Genomic DNA, 19,431 nt, shown 5'->3' on the forward strand with positions numbered 1-19,431 from the left:
AGTGCATAGCATCCAGCCACAGGATGAGAATCATCCACTTACTCCTCAGTGGTTCCCAGTTCTGTCCCTGCTGATGGGCAGGGCCAGGCCATCTGAGGATTGGCAGGTCACACAAAAGCATGCCGTCTCCTGTCGACCACTGTCCTCCCTCTCAGTGCCCATTCCTTAGGATGTTCTTTGACTACTCATTGTCTTCCTTTGTGAAGCATGCATGCAGACTGAAGAAGGGGCTTTGTCATGTTCTCAGCAACTGTAAACTACAAGTAGGGGAATTGCAGTTAGACCCAAGGATGCCTGAGATAGCCTGTGAGCTTGAGAATGGGTGAGTAAAGGTTTGGCTGTGTTACATAGATTTCTCCCTTGGAAATCAGCAAAGTAGATAATGAATTACCATGTAGACTAAAAAATGGAATAGGTAGTGCTTCTCTAATTGTGGCCTGATATATCTTTGTGTCCGTGACTTTTATTTTTAGTTCATGTTATAAGACCATAGAATTTCACATTTTACTTCATTATACTCATTTATTGAATATATCTTATCTAAAAGGTAAGCACTTTTAAATCTGTCAATCCTTATGATAACAGCCTATTGAGACAAAAAGAAAAATATGAAATTATTTGAAGGATAAAGTCAGCTGCATAAACATTTTGTTAGATATAAGACAATAATATCACTTCTTTTCTCTTAGCAGAAACACCAGAAGTCACAGAAGATGGCCAGTTTACTTCTGTGAGTTCTGAGGGGCCTGCACACAGGTATCTTCATTAGTCAGTTGTGCGATATATTCTGAATCAGTGTCTTCCTCCTGGACCTTGGGACTTGCTATGCTCTCATCCCCATCCAAGCTTCCCTCACGTGCCCTCCCCCTGCTGCTGTCGCAGGCCTCTCTCTGTTGCCAGTCTTGCAGGTGTGGCCAGCTCCCTTCCACCAAGTCCCTTGGTCACTAGGTGTGCCCTTGGGGACTGCAGGGCCCGCACCAGCCTTGAGAAGGGCATGGAAGCCACGTCCTTTTGTTTTCATACCTCCTTGCTGTCTTCCCCATAGTCATTCGGGATTATAGTGTTCCGGTTGTGAAATGCTCCAGAAAAAAAGTGAGATTTCTGGAGATAGCTATTTACTTGCCACAAATTTTCCCTCCAGTGGAAACACTGAAGGAGATCACAGACCGGGTCTTCCATTATCCTTTATTAGCAACAGCAATTCTGTGCATAATTTAAAAGGTTAGTGTTTGCTGGGTATAGTGAGCCCATCTGAAATCTAGCACTCAGAAGTCTGAGATAGGAAGATTGTAAGTTTGAAGCCAGCTTGAGCCACATAGTAAGTCCCTTTCTTAAAAAAATCCAAAGAAAACAAAAGTTAACTATTGACATATTGTCATTGACCATCTAAAATTCACTGTGAAAAATAAGTCCATTGGAAGGATGAAGTTTATTTGAGGAAAATAATTTAAAATAGGGTCTGCTGATGCCTGCAATTCTAGATGCTCAGAAGACTGAGATCTGAGGATCATGGTTTGATCCAGCCTGGGCAGGAATTACCTTTAATTAGCCACCAAAATCAAGCTAGAAGTGGAGCTGTGGCTCAAGTAGTAGCGTGATACTCTTGAGTAAAAAGGCTCAGGGACAGTGCCCATACCCTCAGTTCAAGCCTAGGATATTCTCTCTCTCTCTCTCTCTCTCTCTCTCTCTCTCTCTCTCTCTCTCTCTTTTGCTTTCTTTCTTTCTCTCTCTCTGTCATTCACACAGACACACACACACACACACACACACACACACACTACAGCACATCCTACTTCATTCTCTTTTCCTCCCCATGGGTTCCTTCACACGGCTCTGAGGCCCAGCAGAACAAGTGCATCCTGGGGCCCAGTCACTCTGCATCCCTCTGTCCAGTGAATCTGTCTGGTTGTTCTGAAGAAAGCATCGTGGTGGCTTCCTTTTGCTTAGGACAGCATCTAGGTCTGTGTCTGGTTGTGACTGCAGCACTGTGGGCCAGTGTAGCCTTGTGTCTCATCCTACCAGTCTGCGCTGGAGGCAGAGAAGGCCCAAGCCTTGTACCACCAGCCTAGCATCGTGTGTGACACATTAGGGGAGATAGGAAAACAATGGAGACCTTTCAGTGCATGGACAGCAGCATTTACACTGTGCTATGGCAGCAGACAGTGTAGCATGCCTGGAGGCAAGCAAAAGCACTTGTGGGCAGAGTTGTAAATGGAAGTTTGAACTTGTGATTCTGTAGACTTATCTGGGAAAATAGACCGCTAGCAGGCTCAGTGTGCACACATGCGTAGGATAGGGCCCTTGGTTCCATGCAGTGATCGGTGTGCCTCTCCATTGTCCCATTTCATGATGTGTTTCCTTCTAGTGGTGATCATGGCAATCGAGAGGGCAGTGCCCTGGCCCAGTGGGCAGCCGACCCCGCCAACACTGCATGGATGGAAAGTGAGTACCTTTCACCAGGGGCCTGGGTCCCCATGAACTCCCATGGGCCTTGCCAGTAGGTGGCAGCAGGTTTCCTTCTCTTCCAAACTAGATCAGGTGGAAGCTTTAAGGCATAGTCACATATTAATAAAAACGGATGTGTGAGCCAGAGGCTGGTGAGTCACACTTTATAATCCTATCTACTTTAGGAACTGAGAATTCACATACTTAAACATACTAATTTTTTTTAGCTGATGTGTGGAAATTTTCCTTGGGACTCTGAGGCCATCATTTTGTTTCCCATGAATTATCCGATCACAGCCCTGCATCTGAGCCCATATACTTTCTGATTGTTTCTTTCTAGGACACATTTGGTTTTGTTGCAGGTTATATAGATTGGGAACTAATGCATTGACTTGGGTTCCCTGGTCAGCTGGTCTCTTGAGACACTGCAGAACTTCTGGTTTTTGATTCCTCATGAGACTCTTTATCATGGACTATTGTTGATGGCAGTGGGTAGGTGGTTCAGCACTCCCCAAAAATAACCAGAGCAAGAAAAGGGCTGGGATATGGCTCAAGGATTTGAGTACTTGCATAATAGACATGAAACCCTAAGCTCAAGACCAAGTTCCCTCAAAAAAAAATTGCTAGTGAGAGAGCCATATAGAAATGTGCTATTGAACAAAATCATAGAATATATTGACCTGAACTCTCAAACGGTTGGTGATACTTCACGTCCTTTATTCTGGCAATAGTGACATCCCTTGTTCTGAGAGAAATATCCTTCCCTTAAAATAAAGCTCATGCTTTAGTGAGGCTCTAGATAGTTACAGTCACAGGAACCCAGCTCTGTGAAGTTTAGACTGTACTTGGTCAGTTCTCATCAGTTTTTGGTGTTTTTTTTTTTTTTTAACAATTCTTCTCTTTAATTGCAGATCCAGAGGAAGCAATTTATGATGATGTTCCAAGGGAAAATTCGGATTCTGAACCAGGTTGGGTCTCATTTGAGACAATAGTGTGGCAGTTTTTCATCCTGCATGCAGAGTGCCCAGTGTGTATGCGTGTTCCCTGGGTGCAGAGTGCCCAGTGTGTACTCATGATCCCTGCATGCCGAGAGCCCAGTGTTTATACATGGTCCCTACATGCAGAGTGCCCCATGTGTACCTGTGGTCCCAGTGTGCAGAGTACTAGGTGTATCCACGGCGTCCTTGGTTCAGCATGCATGTTTCCATCTGCATTCCTGTGATGTGGTACAAGATTAGTGTGTGTGTGAACTACATAACACTTGAAGTAGAAAGAGGGACAGAGGACAATAAGAATAAAGAGGTAAGAAATTGGAAGGCTGCTGGGTGCTGGTGGCTCATACCTATAATCCTAGCTACTCAAAAGGCTGAGATCTGAAGATTGTGGTTCAAAGCCAGCCTGGGCAGGAAAGTCCATGAGATCCTTACCTCCAGTTAGTCACCAGAAAACCGGAAGTGGCACTGTAGCTCAAAGTGGTAGAGCATTAGCCTTGAGCAAAAGAACTCATACAGAGCCTAGGCCCTGAGTTCAAGTCCCACAGCTGACAAAACAATAAATAAAATAAATAGGCTGAGAAGTACCAATTTATGCCTACAAATTATATAAATAGGAATGTATGCAGAGTCAGGTAAGATAATATTCAAAGAAAGAGTTACTAAAATTTTTCTATAATTAAAGGAAGACATAAATTCTCAGGTTAAAGAAACAAAACTCAAAGCAGCATTTGTTAAGCATCAGTCCAGACCTAGGTAAGTGCAACTGGAACTGCAGAGCACCATGTCCATATGAAATTCTTAGAGCAGTAAGAGAAAACAAAACAACAACAACAAAAAAAAACACCAGGAAAAGCTCCTCAGTAGCTACAGGAGAGAGACTTCCTGACTGGCTGTGTTCTCAGAATGAGGAAGGAAGGTGGTGCTACCTCACCCAGATTTTTATATTCAGGACTCTATGTGAGTATATTCCTTGAAAAGGGGAAAAGACAAGCTGGGGCTTGGTAGTGTGCACCTGTAATGTTGACACTCACAAGTCTGAACCAAGAGAACTGATTGTTCATGGCCATAGTGAGACTCTGAATCAAAACAACAAAAATAAATTTGTAAAAAGGCTACCAGGCAAAGATTGGGTGATTTACCTTTGTAGGCTCTGAAAAAGTATTTGATACTATATACTCCAAGAAGCAGTGGAAACAAGAAAGAGAAGTAGGTCTCCCATGCAAAGGTCAAGATTAACTTGGGCTGAATTTGCTGTGATGTGCCCCTTTCCATACAAGCCCACATTTTCAGGAGGCTGTGGAAGTTGATTTGTTGTGCTTTATGGGTTTATTTGGCTATGACAGATTTTTTGCTAGGAGAATAGAAATATATTTAACTCTGAAACCAATAGAGCAAAACCCAACTTGTCCAAAACTAGAAAATATAAATTAAAAGAGAATGGCAAATACTATGAGAAGGAACTTCAACGTTATCTAAATACATTGGTCCTTATAGTAAACATAAATTGGATCCAACTGACAGTGAAAGCAATTCTCAGATTGCAAAACTAGTTATATTATACATTCCTTTTTGTTGTTGTTAGTGGTGGTCATCGTAGGGCTTGAACTTGGGGCCTGGGCACTGACCCTGAGCTCTTCAGCTCGAGGCTAGTGTTCTTCCACTTTGAGACACAGTGCCACTTCCAGTTTTTCCAGTGGTTAATTGGAGATAAGAGTCTCACAGACTTTCCTGCCTGGGCTGACTTTGAACTGCAATCCTCAGATCTCATCTCCTGAGTAGCTAGGATTACAGGCATGGGCCATTGGTGCCCAGCTGTATAATATATTCTTATGGAAGTACAGAATAATTCTTTAGGTAGAACAAGAAATGTAAGTCTAATTTTAACTCTAGTTGTAGCCATTTGTAGCTATAATAATAAAAGGTGTTAAGCTATAGAGCATTATTGGTAGAGCTAAGGAGTAATTGATAAGGGGGGGGGACAGGACTGTTGCACACACATCTTACTTGTGCTAGTACTTCATGATCTCTCTCCTCTGTCTGTTTAGAGAGCATCCATCCATCAGTCATAGTCCTACCATTCCTCTACCTATCATCTATTTATTATACAGCTGTGTCTATCTGCCTGTCTGCTGTCTATCTGTGTAACCTTTATTACAATGTATTTACTTATATCAAGAAAAATTTTCCTTCATGGAAGGGTACTGTTGCTCACACATTATTTGGCATAAATTTGGTGGATTCTATGACCAGTGTCCTTAGGCTGTGTTGGGGCTGAGACTTGCTGGATTATATGACAAACTTCTTCAGACCCACACCTCACTCCCCACTTTGTGGGGGGAGGGGGTTTCCTAAGCACCTGGTACCTTTCCAAGGTACATGCCCATGTACTGGCCATATCACTCTTCTGAACTACTCTGAGATTCCTCCACCTCTATACTTAAGTCAAAACAAGAAGCAAGCACGCGAACTGTGTATTGTCATTTCATCTTGGTATTTGTGCATTTAGATGAAATGATTTATGACGACGTGGAGAATGGAGATGATGGTGGAAACAGTTCTTTGGAGTATGGATGGAGTTCAAGTGAATTTGAAAGCTATGAAGAACAAAGTGACTCAGAGTGTAAGAATGGAATTCCCAGGTCTTTCCTGCGAGGCAGCCACAAAAAGCAAGTACGTGTGCAGTCTGTGCATACAGAGGGCAAGTGTTCTGTTAACTCAGAAGTAGGACAGTGAAATGTGATTTTGATTCTCACAAATCTTAAAAATTTTAAGATAATGAAAAAATCTGAAATGTGTAACATTGACAAAGGAAAAGTGTCTCTTATTTCTTGTAGTATAATCATGGAGGATTAGGTTAGATTCCAGTAACCCAATTCACTTGGAGGCTATAAGTAGACTCCTCCTGGACAATGTCAGAAGATAGGTGACCCCTCGGAATGCTAAAGAGCATGTGCAGTTACTGTTCTCTGCGTGTGCTGTTGAGCAAGGAACAGGTTCTTCATGTGATGTCTTGAACTTGAGCTCTGCACAAGAGCAGAAAGGTGGGAAAATAGGAGGGCTTGAGATGATGCTGAAGCACACCAATCCTTGGCTGCCCCAGGCTTCTTTCCCTACAAGGAACTTTTCTACTGCTTTGGTGGAAAACTTCTCAGATCAGGATCCAGGCAGGAAGGCAGAGCCGTGGAGGATGAATTCTAGCCTGGGTGGTGCAGAACTTGCCTGGTGCCGTCTCACTGGGTTGGGTCATAAAGGGGGTCGTCCAGGTGGCATCCAGGCCAGGCAATCTGTTGGAGGGTTTCTTCTGTGTAAAGAGGGATTGGCTGGTCCTCGCGTGTGTACTCACAGCAGTTCTGGCAGTGGTTGTCTTCTACTGTGTACCGAGGGATTGGCTGGTCCTTGTGTGTGTACTCCGGCAGTGACTGTGAGTGGCACTTCCTGTGGAGCAGAGTATGGTCCGTGTTTGGGATGGTCACTTAGAGCCAATGCCTCTCACTTGATATTTGGCCATAACCAGTTTTTCCCACCTGCCTCCTAGTGGTCCTCAGGAACCAGAAACCACTTTCGACCTAGTTCCCATGTTGCTAGAGTGGACAGCATGTTACAGGTTGCTTAGAATTTTCATAATCTCTAAAGTCATTTTATGATACCCAGGAAGCAGCTACAAGTTCACATGGTCAGTGCAATGTCTCAGTGTTATAAATGGGCTTTTTCTGGAATGTAGGTTTTTGTGTATAGGTACTGGTACTAGGGCCATTACTTGGCTTTTTTGCTCCTAGCTATGCTCCACCACTTGAGCCATATTTCTTGCTTTGCTGGCTAGTTGGAAATAAGAGTCTTTCAAATTAGTCTGTTTTGGCTGGCTTCGAACTGCAAACCTTAGATCTCAGCCTTCCAAGTAGCCAGAATTACAGGCATGAGCCACATGTGCCTGACAGGATTATAGATTGTTTCAGGGATTTAAGTACAGCTGTAGTTAGCAGAGCTAGTAACAAAGACTTGACAGTTTCTGGCACTCCTGACACTCTGAGGCCCTTAAGGAGTTCCTTCCACACAGAGTATTAAGGGCTGCCAGGTATTGTGTTGAGACAGTCTTCAGTTCCTGCCGGGCTAGATTTACCTCCCCTGGTGCGGGGATGCTAAGCGTACTCCCTTATCAGTGCTCCCCTTTTCACCCTCTCCCCTGGGCGCCCGACCCGCGGGAGGCCAAGGTGGAGCGAAGGGACACGGGCAAGCCTAAAGTGCACGCGGCCGAACGAGATCCCCTTTTCCTCCCTCCTTACCCACCAAGGAAGCCAGGCGCAGACGGATCTTGGAGACGCTTGGAGAGCAATCCGGTTTAATCGGGAGAGACTTACAGTAATATAATGATGAGGAGGAGGCTTGAGCAGGAGCTGGCGATAGGCTGGCGAGCTTGTCCGTCCAAGAGCAGCTCCCAAGGACCTCCCTAATTGGCTAATGTCACTTCCCATAGTACTGCCCTCTGGGCAAAGCCCTCGAAAAGGGAGCACATGTGCTCACTGGTGCAAGGTGGGGGATGGTCTCAAAGCTATCCCTTCTGGTTCCGGATCCAGAAGGAGATAGGTGTGGCTCACTTCCACACTGCCCCAGGGCTGGGGGAAGGGCAGCGTCTCCCGAGCGCTGTCATTGCCCTTCCCCTTTAAGGCCAAGATGGATCCCCAACAAGTTCTATCCTCAGGATTGAATGGGGACCAGGCATGGGTGGGGCCATGCCAGGCTATGGGTAGTTTTTCTGCCTTCCTTGCTGTCACAGTGGACCTGTATACCCCCTCAGGGTCAGGCCTCCAAAATGCCGGTGACAATGCCATATGCCTCAACAGCCACTCTCTGCGGGGAAAAGCCTGAGAACAGCCAGCAGGAAGTGGTATGTCAATGTGCAGAGCCTGAAGCCAGAGTCTTCTGCCAGGAGGATAGATTGGGTGCGTGCACGGAGGAGTATATACCCCATGGGGTGTGTACATGGTGGAAGTGTGACCAGATTAGGCTGTTATTAAATGCTGTTTAGAATGCTAGTGTTATGGTTGATGGGAGAAATGCTTCCAGGGGGACAGTGGGCTTGGTTGTACACAGCTGAGGCAGAGGTAGCTGTGGGAAAGATGGCCCAGGAAACCTCAGCCAGCCTGTCATCAAGAGCTGGTGTCATGTCACTCAGCTGCCTGTCATTAGGAGAGGGTGTTGCCTCACTCAGCTACCCTGTCATTAGGAGAAGGTGTCGCATCAGTTTGGAGATTAGCTTTTCCTAGCAAAGCTGCACTCCTGATTATAGATATCTTCCCCAAGATGCTGACATAAGAATATCAAGTGTGTCTTGTATGTTTGAAGATCCTGATCTCATCCAGATGGCACAGAGGATCTTACACAGATGTTTCTGCCTGTGTACTTGCTCAGCCTTGGCCTGTAGGAGCCTGTGGCTGCATGCATTTGCCCTGGATTGATGGGGTTGGCCATAGGGTCCTGTATCACCAGGGCCTCAAGAACCCAGCCCAGGAGGCCATTGTCATTCATGTAATGTAAGATTGCTTCTTGGTACCCAGAAGAGCGTGTTTTGAAAAGCTTTTGTCTCTTTGTACTTTAGCTCTCTCATGACCTAACCCGCTTAAAGGCGCACTGTGAGGAAAAGATGAGAGGCTTGATGGCCAGCACGGTGGGAGCCGTGGAGGTGCGGAGGCCAAGGCGAAGGCGGGAGCGGAAGGTAGTGTGGGGTCCGCCCTGTGTGTTGAACTGCCTGTGCACAGCAGGCCACTCGGAACAGTGGCAGGCAGCTGTATTGGTCACTTATGCTGGAACAGTGGTTCTCACAGTGTAGCCAGGGATCCAGGGGCCTCCTAGGTGCTTTCGGAGTTCATTCGACTCTGAGCCAGTCATTTCCCTTTTCCAGAAGCTGGTGGTGCGTGGTGTCACACCCTGTGGAGTGCAGAGCCCATTGTGTCAGAGTTCTGAACGTGCATGGCAGCAGCATTGGTTTTGTTTTGAAAATATTAATATTTAATATTAAAATTTTGAAAACTTTGTTTTAACTGAGAAATTATACATTAATAAAATTGGTTAATAAGCCTATAGATCAGTAAAACTGATAAAAGCTAATACTCAGGGGTCAAATGATTTGTAAGAGGTAGGGCATGTGCTTGGTATGCATGAGGCCTGGGTTTGATCCCCAGCACGCAATACGATTTTTAAGACTACGGGGTACTCCTAGGCTAAAATGTTTGAGAACTGCTGAGTTTGACTGTTGTGATCATCAGTTTTTGGAGATATGTATTTAAAGGGTTTTAAACACACACATTTAAAAAGGTTTAAAAGGGCACTGTCAAGTACTTTTCACCTCAGTCTGGTCTCTCTGTCCCTTGATGTGAGGTAGCTTTGGATTTTCCAAAAGCTTCTCCCTCTCTGAGGCAGGGGCTATGCCGCACAAGAGGCCATCTCATTCTAGCTTGGAAATGCACAGACCGATGGCAGCCAGTGATGAGGCCAAAGGGGCATGGCCATGTATTGGAGCAAGAGAAAAGATAGATTGGGTTCAGGATGGGCTAGACAGACAACCTTCATCGGGATGAGGCCTAGGTGGAGGATTTCATGAATGTAGCTTGTGTTGGCATCCTGTGGAGGCAGGGCATGTGCAGCCCTCCAGTTCTCACAGCCTCGCACGAGTCTCCAGTCCTCTGATTGTCACGGCCTCATGTGGAGGTGGGGCTTCCGGCCTGACTCTGCCGTCCTCCGGGGCTTGGAGCCTGAATGTACAGTCCTCTGGTTGTCACAACAAGGTCAGACTGGGCCACTGTGTAGACGCCCAGGTCTGGGGTTAGAATACAGTCAAACTTGGAAAATAGGATGTCAGAAGGAAACGAACTGGATACCTGCTCTTAAGAAGAAGATGCTCAGCAGGAGTTGGAACCAGAAGCCTGGTGGTGGGAAGATTGGTGGTGAAAGTGGCTCTGCTGCTTTTGATGTGGGGAGCGAATATCCATGCAAGGCATGGATGCTGGAACTGGGGTGAAGCTTAGATATCCATGTGAGATGGGGATGCTGGAATTGGGGTAAAGGTTTAATTCTGGTTCTTTTGAGAAGGTGGTGTGTATAGGCACTGGGACGTAAGAACAAAAGGAATGGTCAGAGCTCGAGTAAGGAATGTCTGCTGTAGTCTGAAAGCCCCTAAAGCAAGGAGCTGGGGCATCCATCGTAGGTGAGGAGGCCAAAGCTGGGAGCCTATGTGTGTCAGAGTGCACTCTTTGAGTTCCGCGTGGTAGGCTGCTGCTATCTCTTTATAGACTATTTGGATTTTTCTCTGAAAGAAGACACTGTCCACTGGCCAACATCTCAGATGTCAGGTTTTTAAGGATAAGAAATATGAGGTTGGTACGTGCTGTCTGAAGCTCTCCAGTTTCATGTACTTGTAAGTGCCCAGCTGAAGGGCACCAGGGTCAGTGATCTCCCAGCCCATGAGAAGTGCTCTTCTGAGGAGTGGCGGTAGCTGGCTCCATCTCACTCAGGCTCAACTCTGTGTGGTCTTCAGCCCCTGTGTTCTGGGCTGGCTCTGGTGATCATTGGTACCTTTCAGTTGATCATACCCATGCCTGGGGCATGTCAGGAGGGGAAGGGGCCCACAGAGAACACTCAGAGCTCTGTCAGCCCCACGACTCTACGATTAGCCACTTTGCTGTGTGACATTGTGCCCTTGATGCCAGTTATCTTACAAAACTCTTCATGTTTGTGGTTATAGTAAAGACTCCCGCATGTAGCAGTAAACTTTGTTTATATAGCCGCCCTGCTTCCTCCAACACACATAAAATATCCATGAAAGCCTCCCACATCTAAAAGCCAATTTAATTTCAGGTAATGTTTTAAGCTTAAATACTTGACAGTATTCTTTTAAAATAAACAGATTTGAATTATTAGAATCTTACTGAACATAATTCTCACTTGCTTCCTTCTGTTTGGCAGATGCAAAAGCTAATGAAGGCGGCCAAGGAGGGCACCAGAGATGGGCTTGAGAAAACCAAAGCTGCTGTGAAAAGAGGCCGCTCGTTCATCAGGACCAAGTCTTTCATTCCTCAAGGTCTGTGTGCATTCCCATGTGACAGGAGCCTCCTTCGTGGTGGCTCCTGATGGGGCTGGCAGCATGCGGGGTTCTTCTGCTGTGTGGTGGTGGGAGGGACTGGCCCCACCTAGCTGACCTGGGTTTCTGGGCAGTCACTGTTTTTGGCCAAGGGCCCCTAAGTATCTGTGATATTTATAAAGGGACATGCCCAGTGTAAGTGGAAAATTAAAGGAGTTCTCATAGGCAGCTGACCTCTTCCCACTGTCTCCATTTAGCAGCCTGATCCTTGGGCCTCTACCCGGTAGCCTTTCAAGTGCTGACCCAGGTCAGCATGGATTTATAGCTGCTTCATCCACCTTAAGCTAGGCCTGTAGGTGACATTGACTCTGTGTTAGTTCTCTATCTCTCTGCTGTCACCCTGCCAGGACTAGGGTCCTAAGTCAGGAGGTGGTCATTTAAACAGAGGTTCTAGAGATCTTTTCCCTATAGAGGGAGGGTCTGCAATGGAATTAGGATGTTCCACCTTTCCTAAATTTCACTGAGACATGGTAGACCTGTGCAGCTCAAGTATAAGAAACTATCTGAGGATGTTTGGTGTGGTCAACAATCTGTGGATGCAGGATTGGTTAAGGTTGGAGGAATCTGATGAATCTCCTTGCACCTCCAGGTTAGCACCCAGTTGTGAGGACAGTGGGTAAGAATTGCAGCTCCACCTGGTATTTGCAAAAGCCTCATTTCTTCCTTGTTTCTGATGTGCATGTTCAGTGTGGATAGTATTCACCGTGTATACATGAGAAAATACATTACAATCCTGGGTTTCTGCAGGGGATAGCCTGGGAGCACTGTATGTCACTGGAGCTAAAACTAACCCGGGCCCATACTTCCCCATGCCGATAACATCCTGAGCATTGGAGGAGGCTGTTGGGACCCCAGAGAATTTCCTTGGTGAGGCAGATGAAAGCATACTTTCTAATGACAAGTGGAATAAAACCTTTGCCTTAGTTGAGGTGGGCACTACATGAGAACAGCAGGGACTTGGGGCCATGTTCTTTGGATCCCTAGCTTGGAGTTAAGTCTGCCTCTAGCCATAGTACCACTGAAAAGGTCCTGGACTCTGAGAGCCAGTCTGAAATGCCCACTATGAGCCCTTAACCCCAGTCTTCAACTGGGACCCACTGCTGGCAAGGCCTCCAGGCTGAGTGCAGCTGTGGGAGTTGGTCAGGGTGTATCTCTGGCTTTGAATGGTTTCCATGGTTACCTGGAGAGGTACAACAATCTGTCACACAAGTCCCTAAGTCACCCCCCATCTCTATTCCCAGCACTGTAAAATGAGTGGATTAGACAAGGCTGGTGCTCGGGTCCTGGCTGTCCCAGAATTACCTGGAAACCTCCCTAAAAGTGCATTGTGCCCAGAACCGCTTTGCAAGCCAGAAATATGGGCACTGGTAGGATTTTATGTCCATGACTGTGCCTCCAGTGTTTGGGGGCAAAACTCCAGTTTCTGTTACTTGAGAATTAACTTCTTGGTTTTTGGAGAATCCTGCTTTTTGATCCTTCCAATGAGAGGCAAAGCCAAGAAATGTAGAGGTCCCATCTAAGTTTTTTCTGGTTATTTTTTCTCACCATTCCTAGCTGAATTCTTTGTGTCCTGTTGGTGGTGGTATGTAGGATAAGAAACAGAAGTATTCATTTTTCTTTCATCATCTAGCAGTCCAGTGATACTTCTGCCTTTTAATGTTGTATTTGAAGACTTTGCCATATTTGTCTTGTGGGAAGGTATTTTGTTGAGTTTGTTAAGATTTCAATTAATAGCTGAGCAGAGGATAAACTTATAAAATTAAACTTTCTGCACAAAAAGATTTATTTGGAAGCTGTTTTGCTGAGTGGTAATGTTTATAAATGTAGAATATAAAAAATGAAACTTGTTCATTCTGGATTTTTTTTCCCTTTAAGATCACAGATCTTGTCTTGAAGAAGACCAAAATGTGTTTATAGAGGTTGACTGTAAGCACCCAGAGGCTATCCTGACTCCCATGCCTGAGGGCTTGTCTCAGCAGCAGGTATGGTGAGCAGCTAATAGTCTCAACATTCAGGTGCTCGCTACTGAGGTAGCCTGGTTAGTTTCAAAACACTTGGAGGTTTTCTTGCTGTATATGTTGTCCCAAACTCCGTCCATTATCCGTGATGTCACTGTTATCTGTCCGTTAAATTGAAAAGTTACTCCGGGCTGGGAATATGGCCTAGTGGCAAGAGTGCTTGCCTCTATACATGAAGCCCTGGGTTCGATTCCCTAGCACCACATATATACAAAATGGTCAGAAGTGGCACTGTGACTCAAGTGGTAGAGTGCTAAGTAGCCTTGAGCAAAAAGAAGCCAGGGACAGCGCTCAGGCCCTGAGTCCAAGGCCTAGGACTGGCAAAAAAGTTACTCCAGGGAACAGTGGAGGTGAGGGAGGGGGTCAGTGTCTTAACTGTGATCTTAGCTCAGGCCATTCTGGGATTAACTTGAGCATACTGACCATTTGGGTTCCTTCATGTCTATAAAACCCCCATTTGTGTGAGATGAAGGTATTAATGAATAGTGCATGATACTTTGACACCATAATGAGAATTGAGTGAATTTACTGTAAACTAACAAGATGGGAACCAGGGTCTTGACTTCGCCTGTATTTAGGACTTGTGTATCCTTTCATACAGCCTTTGCCTTTTCACAATCCTAATTCACATTATTTTTTTTTCTGGCTGGAAACTGCATTTTCCGTAGGAATTTTATCTTCAAAGGTTGAACTGGTGCTGTTAATGCTTTTAGAATTCTTTTTTTCTTCCAAAATGCAAAGACATAGCTAATTAGAAGGCTATGCCTTGAGTATTCTTTTCCTGGCTTAGTTTGGAAGGGGACAAAAGACCCTACTTTGTCATTTCGTGGGGCCTGTTACTGTCTGCTCCCTCGGCAAAGGGTGCAGGCAGGGTTGACGGGGGAACCGTCTGAAGGCTCCTCTGGCCTGTTCTGGCCATAGTAAGAACTGCTCTCTTTTCCTGCCTTGGCATCTCCAGTAGACCACAGTTACCTCCTCCCTCCCTTTGTTTCCTTGGAGTGTTGGCAGAAAAGTAACCATTTGGGGTTGAATTCTCCTTCATAACCTTGACCTGTGACCTTGGATTTTATAGTCTTACCCTCTCTGGTTATGCTACTTAATATGTCAATGTTAACTGCTTGAACACACTGACCTCTTCTGCAGTAGCTATGGAATCTAGAAGGCTGGTTTCAGTTTTGTGTTTTAAATTGTCTTTCATCAGTTTTAAGGCTTGTGCCCTAAATATTAATTATTATCATTCCTATGTTTGTGACTCAGGAACCTCGTAGTGCTGTCTGGATACTGAATTTTGGGAAAATACTGTCTAGATTGGCCAAGGGGTGTGGAGGTTATTTTAAGGTGAAAAGTCTGTGCTCAGCCTACTACTGAGAACCCAGCCAAGGTCATGTAAATAACACTCAGGGGCTGTGGCTTCCTGGGTTCTGTGCCTGCAGTTTAATAACTCCAGCCACACTTTTTTTTTTCCTGTGCCATTCCTGGGGCTTGAACTCAGAACCTGGGTGCTGTCACTGTGTTCTTTCACTTAAGGCTAGTGCTCTACCACTTCGAGCTACAGCTCCACTTCCAGTTTTCTGGTAGTTAATTGGAGATAAGAGTCTCATGGATTGTCTTGCCTAGGCTGGCTTTGAATTGTGATCCTCTGATCTCAGCCTTCTGAGTAACTAGGAATACAAGTGTGAGCTCCTTTTACTCAAGGCTAGCACCCCACCACTTGACCTACAACTCTACATCTGGCTTTTTCTGAGTAGTTTACTGGGGATAAGAGTTTCGTAGACTTTCTTGCCTGGGCTGGCTTGCAAACTGCAATCCTCAGATCTCAGCCTCCTGAGTAGTTAGGATCACAGACATGAGCCACCGGCTACATACACACATATATATATATATATATATATTTTTTTTTTTTGGCCAGTCCTGGGCCTTGGACTCAGGGCCTGAGCACTGTCCCTGGCTTCCTTTTGCTCAAGGCTAGCACTCTGCCACTTGAGCCACAGCGCCACTTCTGGCCGTTTTCTGTATATGTGGTGCTGGGGAATCGAACCCAGGGCCTCATGTATACGAGGCAAGCTCTCTTGCCACTAGGCCATATCCCCAGCCCCCACACATATATTTTTTAAGACCTCTGTCCTTTGGGTATCTGAGAAGGGTTTTTTTGTTATAGTTTGTGAATTAAATATGTGGCCCTATTAGTAAAGAGTATGTAAAGAATGATATTTTATAAGTAGTAGTTTCTGAGCAATCTACTTAACTGTTTCCTCTGTAGAACATACTCTTTGCCACTAGGTGGCATTGCAGGGTCCTAAAATAGTGTTACCTACCAAGTCATTGCCTAGAACTGTTGGGTGTATGCATTTGTCTACCTGCATATTTGTGGTATGTTAGGGCCTTCTGTTTTGTGTTCATGTGTATGTACATGTGTGCTTGTGTATGTATGAGCTGGTTTAGAAGAAGTTGTTGCAGTATTATGCTTTATTTTCCATTTATTGACAGATGGATGTCTCAGGTATCTTAGAGCTACAAGTTGGGTTTTTTTTTGTGTGGTGGTGGTGGTGGTGGTGGTGGTGGTGGTATGTGTGTGTGTGTGTGTGTGTGTGTGTGTGTGTATACCTCTCATGGGGCTTGAACTCAGGGCCTGGGTGATTTTCTTGAGCTTCTTTGCTCAAGGTTAGCTCTCTCCCACTTGAGCCACAGCCCCACTTCTAGCTTTTTTCATGGTTAATTGTAGACAAGAGTTTCTGGGACTTTTCCTGTGTGGGCTGGCTTCAAACCTTCATCCTCAGATCTCAGCTTCCTGAGTAGCTAGGATTACAGGCGTGAGCCACCGGTGCCCAGCTTCACAGCTTATGCTTTATGTACTTCAGCAACACTGAACAAAATCAGAGTGGTTTTTTTTTTGTTTTTTTTTTTTTTGCCAGTCCTGGGGACTGGACTCAGGGCCTGAGCACTGTCCCTGGCTTCTTTTTGCTCAAGGCTAGCACTCTGCCACTTGAGCCACAGCGCCACTTCTGACTGTTTTCTATGTATGTGGTGCTAGGGAATTGAACCCAGGGCTTCATGTATAGGAGGCAAGCACTCTTGCCACTAGGCCATACTCCCAGCCCGAAATCAGAGTGTTTTAAATGCAACATCTCAGACATGGTGGTTTTTGTACCTTTAAATGATGAGAGATTTCACTCCTGCATCTGAGCTCTGAGCTTGGTGTGTGGATCTTTGCATGATCACAGATATTTGCAAAAAGGTCATCAAATCTTTTCCTCTACTTTTGATGAGCTTTCTGTTTTTCTATAGCAATGAATGGGAAAAAGTCTCACTAATAGCTTTCTTTGGTCAAAACTAGAACTGCAGGGGCTGGGGATATAGCCTAGTGGCAAGAGTGCCTGCCTCGGATACACGAGGCCCTAGGTTCGATTCCCCAGCACCACATATACGGAAAACGGCCAGAAGCGGCGCTGTGGCTCAAGTGGCAGAGTGCTAGCCTTGAGCGGGAAGAAGCCAGGGACAGTGCTCGGACCCTGAGTCCAAGGCCCAGGACTGGCCAAAAAAAAAAAAAAAAAAAAAAAAAAAAACTAGAACTGCTTCCTTGGACTTCTTTACTCATGAAATATCATCTGACTTCTTGCTGGTCACATAAAATATGATTGGTTAATTTCATTCATTATTTTTGCATAAATGAATTATCTTAGTGCTATAATTTTATTTTTTTCTGATATGGTTTGCAACCTGAGGTTTAACAATAATGTAATTGTATTAATGAGAGAAGTATGTATTACATCTTTATGTCAGTTTCAGTTAATTCACACACCACTTAAAACATTTTCCAGGCCTTTGGAGATTTCCTACATTTTTTGGAAGTGCTGGGATTTGAATCCAGGGCCTCGTTCTTGGTAGACAGTGCTTTACTACTTGAGTCTTACTCCTACCCACTTCCTCTGGAGGTTTCCTTTACCTACTGTTTAAAAACTGTTTGGTCAAGTCTTGACATAGAAGCTTTATCAAAGTAAAGTTTAACTATTCTATCTATTTTAAATTTCCAACAGGTTGTAAGAAGATATATACTAGGTTCAGTCGTGGAAAGTGAAAAGAACTACGCGGATGCTCTTAGGAGGCTTTTGGAGGTACCTAAATGTATTACATGTACTTGTGGCTGTTCTTTTTCATATTTATGTTTTTATTATTATATGTTCTATGTGCCTATATTTTAAATCTAAAATGCACAATTTGGAAAAATTCTCAAAGCAATATAAGTGCAGTGCCTGTATAGCGACATCAAAAGTCATATTATTTGTTTTGAAATGAATATAATTAGGTAAATGGATACGTACTCTGACATGGCTGAACTGTCTTGTTTCTGGTTCAGCAATATGAGAAGCCACTGTCTGAGATGGAGCCTCGTATTCTGAGTGAGAGGAAGCTGAAGATGGTGTTTTACCGTGTCAAGGAGATCCTGCAGTGCCACTCCATGTTCCAGATTGCCCTTGCCAGCCGTGTGTCTGAGTGGGATGCTGTGGAAACAATTGGTGACGTGTTTGTAGCTTCGGTAATCTGGCTGACACCTGAAGCTCTGTGGGCTCAGTGTGGTGCAAGGCCTTTGTTCCTCTTACAAGCCATTGTTTCTTTTGTGGGTAGATGGTGACTTCACATGGTACTAGAGTTGCTTTGCAGCCCACATCCCCACCTGCCTGTGATTCCGAAGTGATAGAGCTTTCCTGCCTGCGCTCTCAGGGAAGGGCCAGGGGAGCATTCCAGGAGACCCGGGGTCATACCTGGAAGCCCAAAGCATGTGATATATCCAGAGAGATTTAAAGGCAGGTGCTGTGTGTCCTGATGCACCATTCTATAACTTGTTAATACCTTTGTTGGTGAACTTTGGGCCCTGTCCTCCTGACCCAGGCTCCCTTTCTGTGTGTAAAATCTGTGCTTAGGAATGGTGGGAAAAGGTCTGGATGTTTTCCTCAAGCTTGCACTCTTGGACATGCAATTTTTTATTGTGTGACCAGGCTTGGGCCCTGCTCTGTGACACAGAGATACAATGTTTCCACAGCTTGCTCATGTTTTCTGGTAATAGAAGAGGCTGCCTGGAAACCCTGAGCCCGAAGTACCTTTGAGTTATTTCTGCTCTGCTCCATGTACAAGTTTTCCCTTTGGTTAGATAAATGTTTCAGTGTAGAAGATTATGATGAAACATATTTGTTGTATAATTATTTAAGGTTATCCTAGGGGTTTATAGGCTTAAAAGTTTTTTAAATAAGAGGCTCATATAATTAGATAGATACTATTTAATAGGAAACCTTTATTTTTTTGTTTGCATATTTATTTAGAGATGGGATCTTCCTGTGTAGCTCACTCTGGCCTCAAACTTGAGATCTTCCTGTGCAACCTCTAAAGTGCTGCGGTTATGGGAGTGAACTAATACATCTGCCTGAAATGTTTTCTACATAACTTGCAGAGTACTTGATAGAGTGGAGCATATGAATGGCAGGAGGCTTTCAAGCTAATGTGGGACCAACATTTTTGCTAAAATATTTACATAATATACCCCACAGGTCCTTAGGAAAAACAGAAGAAATATCAGCTATTTATTTTGCTTGCACATTTTTTTTCTGTGTTATATGTTAGCTTCACAGTATTTATCTTGGGAATGTGTTTTAAAATGGAATTCCATTTTAATTTAAGGTGTTTGCATGCCCCGGTTGGCAGCAGGCACACAGGGCTCTGCTGTGTGTGTTGTAACTGTGCTCAAGGACATACAGGTCCTCTATAGGTGAGCAAGGTCTAGCGTGTGCTCAGGAGCACGTGCCCCTGCCTCTGGAAACCTTTACGCTTTTAGGAATGTAGGTCAATAAAC

General features: G+C 44.9%; 1 protein-coding gene across 1 annotated transcript in view; it reads left to right on the forward strand.

The window, feature by feature from the left end:
* Nucleotides 1-19,431, forward strand: part of Arhgef10 (Rho guanine nucleotide exchange factor 10) — a 62,485-nt gene that overhangs the window by 11,779 nt on the left and 31,275 nt on the right. The window contains exons 5-13 of the mRNA XM_048330387.1: nucleotides 690-756; nucleotides 2,366-2,442; nucleotides 3,357-3,413; nucleotides 5,947-6,110; nucleotides 9,034-9,150; nucleotides 11,397-11,511; nucleotides 13,447-13,553; nucleotides 17,624-17,701; nucleotides 17,944-18,123. Of these exons, the coding sequence (XP_048186344.1) occupies nucleotides 690-756; nucleotides 2,366-2,442; nucleotides 3,357-3,413; nucleotides 5,947-6,110; nucleotides 9,034-9,150; nucleotides 11,397-11,511; nucleotides 13,447-13,553; nucleotides 17,624-17,701; nucleotides 17,944-18,123 (962 nt within the window). The remainder of the gene's footprint in view (nucleotides 1-689; nucleotides 757-2,365; nucleotides 2,443-3,356; nucleotides 3,414-5,946; nucleotides 6,111-9,033; nucleotides 9,151-11,396; nucleotides 11,512-13,446; nucleotides 13,554-17,623; nucleotides 17,702-17,943; nucleotides 18,124-19,431) is intronic.

This window comes from Perognathus longimembris, chromosome 21, assembly GCF_023159225.1.
Source record: "Perognathus longimembris pacificus isolate PPM17 chromosome 21, ASM2315922v1, whole genome shotgun sequence".
In the NCBI taxonomy this organism is placed as follows: domain Eukaryota; kingdom Metazoa; phylum Chordata; class Mammalia; order Rodentia; family Heteromyidae; genus Perognathus; species Perognathus longimembris.